The sequence below is a fragment of the Lutjanus erythropterus genome, chromosome 24, assembly GCF_056507025.1.
Source record: "Lutjanus erythropterus isolate fLutEry1 chromosome 24, fLutEry1.hap2, whole genome shotgun sequence".
NCBI classification, from domain to species: Eukaryota; Metazoa; Chordata; class Actinopteri; order Lutjaniformes; family Lutjanidae; genus Lutjanus; species Lutjanus erythropterus.
The window spans coordinates 6285395-6295515 of record NC_139340.1 but is presented as its reverse complement, the minus strand read 5'-3'; the positions used below and the strand labels follow the sequence as shown (position 1 = coordinate 6295515).

At 41.3% G+C, this 10121-nt stretch overlaps 1 protein-coding gene across 1 annotated transcript in view; it reads left to right on the top strand.

The window, feature by feature from the left end:
* The first annotated feature begins 4341 nt into the window (after positions 1-4341).
* LOC146304583 (sodium/potassium-transporting ATPase subunit alpha-1) overlaps positions 4342-10121 on the top strand; it is a 33024-nt gene continuing 27244 nt past the window's right edge. The window contains exon 1 of the mRNA XM_084713438.1: positions 4342-4561. Coding sequence (XP_084569564.1) covers positions 4550-4561 — 12 coding nt within the window. The 5' untranslated portion in view covers positions 4342-4549. The remainder of the gene's footprint in view (positions 4562-10121) is intronic.

Below are 10121 nucleotides of genomic sequence, written 5' to 3'. Positions count from 1 at the left end.
AATCCAAATCCAAACTATCCCTTTAACTAAAGAATATTAGTCACATGCAATTCTACTTTAAAAACCAACAATATCCTTGCAATATCCATCACATTTCTGCATTTCTAGTGTATCAAAAAACTAAATTACGTGTGTTAACTTATGACCTGTTGTTACTGGTGAAGTGACTGATCATCACAGTTAATTTTGATTGATTTATCAATTAATACACTAATCTGGTCAGGGTTATCTGCTACGACACTGGATTTGACCTTTTTAAGGTTTATTTTCCCAGGATTTTATCTTTACCTGCCAGATATTAGCAAAAAGCAGTGTGTGTCTGCATGCATTTGTGTGTGAATGTGTGTGTGTGTGTGTGTGTGTGTGTGTGTGTCCATTATCTCAAGGGCCAGTCTGCCACAATGGTGTTTGCAATGGATTGCTCTGTTGACCGCCAATGCAATGAGGCCCTCAGTGAAAATTAACTGAGGCCACTCTAGTGCTATCTACTTTGTGTTTACCCCGGTCATTATGAACGCCCCCCTTCTCCCTCAACTCCTCTTAGGTGTGTGTGTGCGTGTGTGTGTGTATATACTCAGTATCCCATAGTATCATCACACCAACCTCTGCACAGATGGCCTGCTTCACACACACTTGGGATTCATTTATAGGCACAAAATCACATTTTTGCCTTTTTTTGATGAGTGAAAATGGTGTATGGTGCCCTGTTCAGCCTGAATGTTTCTGTCCTCCAACTCCTCAGGTGATGTCTTTTACAGCAGAGGGTGCTAGTGTAAGACAGACAGCGAGAGTGTGCAGACAAAAGGATGGAGGGATGTGGAGAACATAGGAAGAAAAGAGAGAGGAGAGAGGTTGAAGGATGGCGATAAAAGTGAATCGATGCAACAATGAGGAAGGAAGAGTCGGAGCAAGAGAACAGCAAATATTGGCGTTTTGTTGCACGTGTTTCCAAGACGTGTAATTAATCATCTTATTATGTTTTGAAAGCACGCTTTTGGAGCTTTGTTAATATATTTTCTGATGAATTGTCATGCCGATAAAGCGATTCAGCTGAGATGAATCAAGCAGGGGAGGAGAGAGAGAGAGAGAGAGAGAGAGAGGCAGCAGACAGACACCAACATTATCATGCCTTCATCCTTCGTTCACAAGCAGGGCCCCTGAACGTGCCTGTTGCTATGGCAACATGTTTGAGAGCCCTCTCTCTCTCTCTCTTCCTCTCTCTCCCCAACATCTAAATAAAATCTAGGCTATTTATAGAGCAACACACTGGTAACACGCGAGCTACACTGATCATCACACATGTCATGCATGGATGTGAATGCACTCACCAAAACAAAATACAGCACATTATAGACTCTGCATATATTATGCGCCCGCCCACACATGAACATGTATGAGCATATGCACACACACGCCCCCACAATGCCAGGGCTTGCTGCTGTGTGTCCATCTGTGGATTAAGTCCACTTGTGGTTTTGTTTGTTTACCCATGATTTTTTTTTATTCTCTGTTTTTAAGAAGAAAAGAGGTTTAAGAGGTTAAATAGATCCAAGAAGGGATGGATGGATGGAGCATGTGTGTGTGTGTTTGCGCTGAAGCCTCGCAGTGAAATCTTTCTGTCGCCGTTTGATCTATCTGAGGTTTATCTTGTCAGTTGATGCAGAGTGCTCTCCAGGCCAGCTGATAAGGTCTATTAGAATACACAGGGAGCCAGAGAGTGAGTGACACAGTCTACCTATCAGGATACAATAGCAGCACTCCAATGGCGGGCTCATCCTGCCCGCCCTGGGTCTACTTCATGGCTGAAGAGGTCGCTTACAAATGCCTGCTGATATAACTGGTTAAAGCTGCAGACAGGAGTGAGAGGACAGGAATTTGTTAGATTTCTAGTTTTTCCTATGACTGGTTTGCCGTAAAATATATAAAATATGAAGCTCTGGTAGAAGTTTGCATGAAACTCCTTTTCTGTCTGTACCATTGACTTTATCTTTTGACCTGACAGCGTTGTTAAATGCTTGCTTCTGATTGGTCAGTTACCGTTCTGTTCGTATACACTGGAAGCACAATAAAACAGTGAAATTATTTTTAAATTAGTATTTAGTGTGAAATTATTGACTTGTTCGGCGAGTAACTGTGTAATAATCTCCCTGTCTGAGTTTATTTTGCAATAATCCTCACTGTACATTGTCCCTTGCATGTATATTCAACAAAAATATAAATGCAACACTTGTTTTTTGCTCCCATTTTTCACGAGCTGAAGTAAAAGAGTGTTCCATACGTACAACAAGTGGCTGAATGTTTCTGGTTTCCAGCTTAGATCCAGGGATGAAAGACTAAATCTCTCATTTGTGTCGTGGGATGAAAGGGTTTAAGAGCTCCTGGAACAGATGCAAATGGCCGTAATGGAGCTGCTGCTGGGGTACAGTGCAACTAAACTTGCTAGCATGACAACAGTGTGGTAATCATTGAGTTTTCTACTGCCACCCCCTTCCTCTGACTTCCATGTCCACAGGGGGTGTGAGAGGTCAGGGAGCATCCTGGAGCTAGCAGGCTGAGACTATTTGCAGCCCAGTGACAGTGAAGACAAAGAAATATGTTAGTGGAAAACAATGAACAGGCGCTCTGCTCATCAGGGGGAGAGGGGGAATACTTTCATGGGGCCCCAGAGCTAAAGAGGCTCGACACATGCTGAATCTCAAGCAGCACTTTTGACATTCTGGTACCATAAAACAACTAAATAGATACTATACTTTTGTTTGTCGATGGGGTCAGATTCTTTGCTGACACGGTAACGCACTGCCACTGTGCATCTATACCACAAACAGAGCTCCTGTAGTGCAAAGATGGCAGTGTTACGCAGATAAATCAGCTTGTGCAGCTCTGGATTTAGAAGCAGAGGGTTCAGAAGTTGGCTGCCCGCTATCAGCACGCAACAACCTTGTCAAAGCAGCGGGGGAAAGGAGGTGTCTGCGAACCCAGCTGTTAAGCAGGGTGAGGTGTAGATGAATCAGAGGTGTGTGTTTGTGTGTGTGTTTGTATGGCAGGGTTTTGTGGGGTGGTCCTCTTCTCACAGGAGAGTAGATACAGTGGAATATAAAATAAATACTTTTTGGGGGAGGAGATTAGCTTATTTGTTTTCTTGTTAAGAGTTAGGTGGGAAACCAAAGCACCCAGCGGTCAGTTAGCGTAGCTTAGCACAAAGACTGGAAACTAGCATGGCTCTGTCAGAAGGTAACAACATTCACCTATTAGTTCAAACTCAACAAAAATGTATTTAGCTGGGGGTGGTTGCCAGGAAACAAGACAGTAAGAAGAATTTAACTCTGAATTAACTTAAGTCCCACAGCTTTTTGCTTTGTGTGCCAATAGCAGTTGAGGAGATCCTCTGTCAAATTTCTTTTTTCCTGTTCTTTGCTAAGTTCTAGGCTTGTCTATGCTGAAAAGAAAACCAACAAAGCACTAGCTAACTAGCTAGCTAACAATTGATGCAGACTACCTAGCCAGTTCACCAGTGTTTTGCTATCATTAGCTATTAGATGTAACCTGCTAGATAGCGATTGAATGCACATTGTTAGCTAGCATTTTGCTACAGATCCTGCTCCCATAACAGTTCTAATTAGCTAGTTAATCTACATCATCTGTTAGCTATCTAATTTGAACTGTTATTGGAGAGGTGCTAGCAGGCAGATTTTGGACAGAGCCTGTTTTTTTCAGTTGTTGTGCTAAGCTAAGCAAACTATCTTTCACAAAATGTCAAACTATTAAATAATAACAATAATAATACTAACAACAACAACAATAATAATACTAACAACAACAACAATAATAATGATGATGATAATAATAACAACAACAACAATAATAATAATAATAATAATAATAATTTAGAAATATATCACATTTAACAGCTATAACACAAGCTACTAAATAGACAGTAGTCATGCAGTATGTTAAGATTTTTTGTGTGTGATTTTGTGCATGGACACTGTGTGTGTTGTGGGAAAAATGTGTATCATTTCTCTCAAACTGCTGCATCATTCTTTTTTTTTGTTATCGTTGTGTGCTCCTGTAATATTTTAGTAGTTACATTCAGCTCTTTGTGTTTGATTCCTAACAATGTATCTATTTGTCCATCCATGCTGAATGGATGTGTCTGTGTATGTGTGTGTCGTGTGTGTGTTGCATGGCAAACCTGGAAAAAAAAAAAGAGAGAGAAGAAGAAAAAAGAAAAACGCCCAATAATGGAGGACGCCCCGCCTCCATCCGTGGGGTTACCATGGCAAAAGGCGTCGACGTCACAATGGAAGGAACGCCGTCTATAAGTATTGGAGGGTCTGCCGCGGCGGCTCGCGAGCTCGGATGTGTGTCCTGGAGGAGTGACACGTGCTGAAGAAAAATATAAAAAAAAAAACAAAAAAATAAAATAACGGTCACATCCAGGAGTTTTTATTTGTTTTAAATATTTTTTTTATTGTAAATATTTTTAAGGTGGATTTTTAGTTTCTCAATTTTTACTTGAACTGGGAAGAAAGTCCACGTCTTGGCAACCATGGGAAGAGGAGTGAGTATATTTAGTCTTTAATTGACTTTTAATATTGTTCATGTTGATATGTGTGATGGATTTAAAAGTTCGTCATTCAAACAAGTGGTTTAGTTGATCGGTGTTGATGTTGTCACGGGGGGAGGTGGAGGATCACATGTGTTAAGATAAGCCTCCTTCTCTCAAAATGCCTGCTGCTGCAGCTTCAAACTACTTTGATGACTTCCGTGTTTGAAACCCCCAGAGCTCAGGACCCCCCTTTTTTTTTCATGTATTTCGGTTTGCCTGGCAGGGAAAATAACTCCAAAGAAATAAGTTCCCATCGCTCTCAGAGATGCTTCTCCTCAGTGCTCTTCAAACGGCTCGGTGTCCGGTTACATAACGGGATGTTCTCAAACGCATTGGACTGTCAAAGTTTTCGCGAGCTAACGGTTTTAACTGCGACGTTACAGAACCCGTTTGAACTGAGAAAACTGTGTGAATGGCTGCTGGGGGGCTGTTTCACGGTCTGGGAGGCTATTTAAGTCTCATTTGAGTCGAAAAAGTGCTAAATATTACTCTTCATAAGTGTGACTTTTTCTGAAATTTCCCATCACCGATGCTTTCCCCTCGTTGTTTTGCTATTTCTGACACATTCTTGTGTTTTGGTGCAGCACTTTTTTTGTTTTTTTGCAGCTGTGTATTCTGGGTAAAATGGCTTGGTAGCAGTGGGAGGGATATGTTAAAAAGTCCAACCCACGTTTTCCTTTTCTCTGCTGGGAGATTTGGTGCTCCAGTCTGTGACCAGCTCTCTTAAACTTATCTTGAAGTTAGATCTGCACACCTTTTAGGGAGAATAGCTGGGAGTGTGGCTGCTTTTTAGGCTTTGATTTATGCAAATTCCAAAAATGCACTGTAGTTAATGACGTTGAAGTGGTGCTATTGCAGGAATAAAGTGAGAAGCATCTAAAAAAAGGTGATTTTTGAGTAGTTTTTCTGATTTCAGGCTGACACACATTGTCAGAATTGTAGTTAAAGGTAGATTAAGCAGGATTTGTGAAATGATACATTTCAGATGGTGCAATTTCCTTAAAAAATGCACCATTGTTAAAAGTAAAATATGCATGACTTGTCTGACATATTTTGTACAGTGCAGATGCAAGAATTTTCAGCTGATGTATTGTGTATGGTGCAGATTTCTTTAAATATGCACTGATGTCAAAGGTAGAACATGCACAATCTGTCAGTTGATATATTTTGTGCGGTGCAAATTTAGGTAAAAATGCACTGTTGTTAAAGGTAGAATATGCATATGATAGATTTTTATGGTGCACATTTCTGTTAAAAAATGCACTGATGTTAAAGGTAGACTATGCACAATATGTTAGTTGAAATATTTTGTATGGTGCAGATTTCTTAAAAATGTACTTTTGTTAAAGGTAGAATATGCATGACTTTTTATTATGCATGCTTAAAAATTGCACTGTTTTTAAAGGTACAATATGTGCAATTTGTCAGTTGATTTATTTTGTGTGGTGCAAATTTCTTAAAAAATGCACAGTAGTATGAGGTAGAATATGCAGGATTTTTTAGTTGCTGTAAACGCACCAAAAAGATAGTTGATCGTTGAGTCTCCTACAAGGCGTCAAATACCGATGCTGTGGACACAACAAAATAATGAGAAAATAAGAAAATACCAGCAGAGGGCAGGGTCTTTGCAGATTCAGACACCACCACACACTTTTTGTGGGTCATAAGTGATGATTTAAAGGGATTTTACAAATTTGTTTTGGAAAATCCTGCATAGTATGTCTTTAAATGTCATTAAAGAGGTGCTATTGCAGAAAAAAAACTGTGAGACAGCATATAAAATGGGTGATTTTTGCAGCTTTTTTCCCCCAAAGCTTGGATAGCATATGAAAATATGAAATTTGCACCAACTAGCAGTAATCCAGCATTGACAGCATATTGATTTTGTGATTAGAATAGGTCATATCACATATAAACAGTCGGAAAGTTGTCCATAAACATTGCAGTGTGAGGTTTCAAGTGTAGCAGGAAGATCTCCATCTTTTCTTCTATCTTTTCTTCCCCTCTGCAGGGGTCTTTGGCTGCAGACGGGTGTTTTTGTTATCTGTTCTTTCATTCACATGCCATATTTTTTTGTCCATAAGTACAATTCTTTCCACTGAATGTGAGATTTTGACAAGATGCATCCGTTACTGTCAAAAGAAGACTGATGTAGACCTCTTCTGTTTACCAGCAGCCCCTGTTATTGTTCTGCTCCTTGGTTTTATTTTTAGGCTGTTATTCATCACAAACTTGAATTCTAAGGGGTGAAATTGAACCTCGTTGTATGAAATATCAGTCGTAGCCACACCCTGCCATGCTGCGCTGCAGAAACACTCATTAGAGATTCAGCCCGCGAGGGATGGAGAGTTGGATGGAGGGAGTGAAAGGGAGAGAAAAGATGGACCGAGAGAGATCTGGCGGGAGATGTGAAGCAGAATGGCTCATTCAGTCTTGCTTCCTTCCTCCTTCTTCTTCTCCCTGACGCTCATTTGTGATTCTGAAAATCTTTGCTCGCTCCTTCTTGGCTTCTTGGCTGCTGCTGGGCTTCTTTTCCTCCCATATGTGATGAAAGCCATGCCCTGCCCCCATCCAACCTCCCTCCACGTCTCCCCTCCTTTTCTGCCCCCCCTCTCCTCCTCTTCTTCTCTCCTCTCCTCTCCAATACATTCAGCACTGGCACAGGCAAATAGCTAGACTTGGATGAGATAATCGCCACTACAGAGCTTTCCTAGTGCGAGGAAGAGAGACATGGAGGAGAAGTTGTTTTAATGGAGAAGAGAATCAGGGTAGTGTGAAGACAGAGTTCAGGTACTGTTCCAGACGAGTCTAGCAGCAGTGACTGCTGTTTTTTTTCCAGTTTCCCCCCTCGTGTTTTGGACATGCACCTCCCGCCCATTTCTAATATGAGATTACCCTTTTGCTGCCCTTTTTATGCTTTTCTGTGTTCTCTCATCACATCGACAGCACAGTGCAATAAACAGAAAAAAAAGGAGCAAGTGAGCTGAGAGGAGCGAGAGGAGAGATTGATTGCCTCAGAGAGGGGAGGTGGGGGGGATATTAAGGGGAGCCAAGAGGCACCAGTTGCCGCATTGCCACCATTGAAGCAAACTGGCTCCCAGAAATGATAGAGAAGAGGGTGGGGTGGGGCTGAAAAGTGATAAATTTGGAAAATGCAACATCCATCATTCTCTCTGAATTGCAGAGATCCTTTGGAGAGAGGATCTGCTAACTTAATCTGTACTTTGTCTATATTTTGTTGGATACTTTCTCTTATATATAGAACTAATGAGATGTAAAGGATGATACTGCTTCATCTCTCCAAACCGCAGTCTCTGCACTGGCTGGTTAACAGGGCAGCGATGCAGGGTAGGGATTGGGAGACAGCTGTCGGAACTCGCAGGAGACCGGTGGGGGGAATCCAACTAAATATTTCATAATACCACCTGACTCAACCTTTTCTGTTTTATCTCTCCCTAACTGAATTATAAAGTTGGCAGAGATTTAAAAAGCCCACTTAGGAATGGTGATATTTGTTCATTTTGAGGAAAGAACACTTTGCTGTTGTTGCAATAGATTTTCCCAGAAAGGGTGTTTTTTCCTTTAAGACTCTTCGTTATTTGGTCCATAAAATATCAGAAAGTGGTGAAAGCTGTCTATCAGTGTTCCCAAAACCTAAGCTGACATCCTTAACACATTTTTTGATATTTTGATGTGATCATTTTTAATGCAAACATGTTATCTCAGTTGCTCAACTATGGAGATTTTCTGCTTTTCTCTGTTTTACATCATATCAAATGGAGTATTTTTGGTTTTTGGACTGACTTAAGAAGCCATTTAAAGACATTACCTTGAACTTTGAGAAATCGGGATGGACATTTTTCACTATTTCAGACATTTTATAGATGAGATGATTAATCAGTGGTCGCAGCCCTTGTCAGGGGTTGAACCAATAAATGTCACCTGAGATTTAAGTTAAATTAGTTAAACTAATGTATAACAGGCACATTACCTTATAGTCGTATGTTTGTAGGATCACGCAGCATCTCTAGTGAAAATAAAACTTGTCTTAAGATGAGAATTTTGCTATAAAACCATCGAAAGTCAATTTTCATTAAAGGATGCCTTTAAAAAATGTTGCTTAAAATCACCATAAGGAATTCTTTAGGATGTTGTAATGAAAAACCCTGTCATCTGCATGTTAGAAGTGTTTGTTCTTAGCTACGTAAGTACCGTGACCATTTTCATCTTAACATTTTAAGGGATCCATAACAGTCTGTTTAAAGTGAAGTAAGGGTTTTGATTTTTCCTGCTTGCAAAGTATGCACATTATATTCAAACAGAGCATGTAGCGACCCATCTTTTGGAGAGGTTTAAAGGCGTCTGGGCAAATCTCACTGTCTTCATGCTTTCACGCTTCACTCAAAGGCTTAAAAAAGGGATCTGTGAGTTTGTCTGAGAGTGGGGGGTAAATGGGAGGTAAATTCCCCAAAGAAGGAACTCTCTCCTTAGCAGCCACAGATGGCAACACCCGACCATAAACCAAGCCGAAGCCATCTCCATGAGAGGAGGACCCCGCTGGTCATTATTCACACTGTTCTTCCCACTGTGAACTGACCCGGGATGTCAGCCCCCCGGCCAATTTTAATCTCAGCCAAAGGGGCACCCCGACTCCACCTTCACATCCATTCTTTACAGTCTGTTTCCTTCTTGTTCTCCCTGTTTGTACCTGTTTTCCTTCGCTCTGTCCCTCTCTCTCTGAGGATTTAACATTCTTTCCGCTCGGCAGTCATTGTGTATTAACTGGGGCTTTTGTCACACGCCACTTCTTGTCTGTGACAGAACACAGCGTACTCCCTTCTCTCCTCCTTCCCCTCTTTTTCACGCTCACTCCATCTCCGACTCCCTTTTTTCCCATCTGCAATTCCCTCGCTGTTTGTACCTTGTTTCATCCATCTTTTTTTGCTGTTTCTCTCGCTGCTCTTTTGTCTTTTCTTTCCCTCCCTCCCTCTCTGTCTCCCATTCTTTCACATGCCGTCTCTCTCCGTCCGTCTCTGCCTCTGTTTGGCTAAGCAGCTTGAGCCATGCGATTTGTTTTCTGTGGCAGCTCTTTGAACTTTCACTGCGAGCCTGTTGCTCAGCAAAAGTGGAACATTCGCATTAGAAATAACAAACTACAGAGCACACTGTTCCTCTGCCTCTGTCCACGAAGGAAATCTGGCATTTTCCACGCCAAAGTCAAGATCCAAGTCTGGGTTACTGTAGCCTGAATCACTGGACATTTTGTTCATGTGATTATGACATCATGAAAACACAGGAAGTTTGAAGTATTTGTGATAAATACTGTACATGTGACACATTCAGCTTCTCCCCCCTCTTGAGGAAATGATGCAACTTGTAGCTATGGTGTTTTGGCCAGTTAGTGTCACAGAGGTGTGGCCAAGGCCTGAAAGTAAAAAAAGAAAAAGAAAGATCCATTGATTTACTGGTTCATTCATTCCAGTCCAGAGCAGCTCCAGGATGCCCGTTCAGC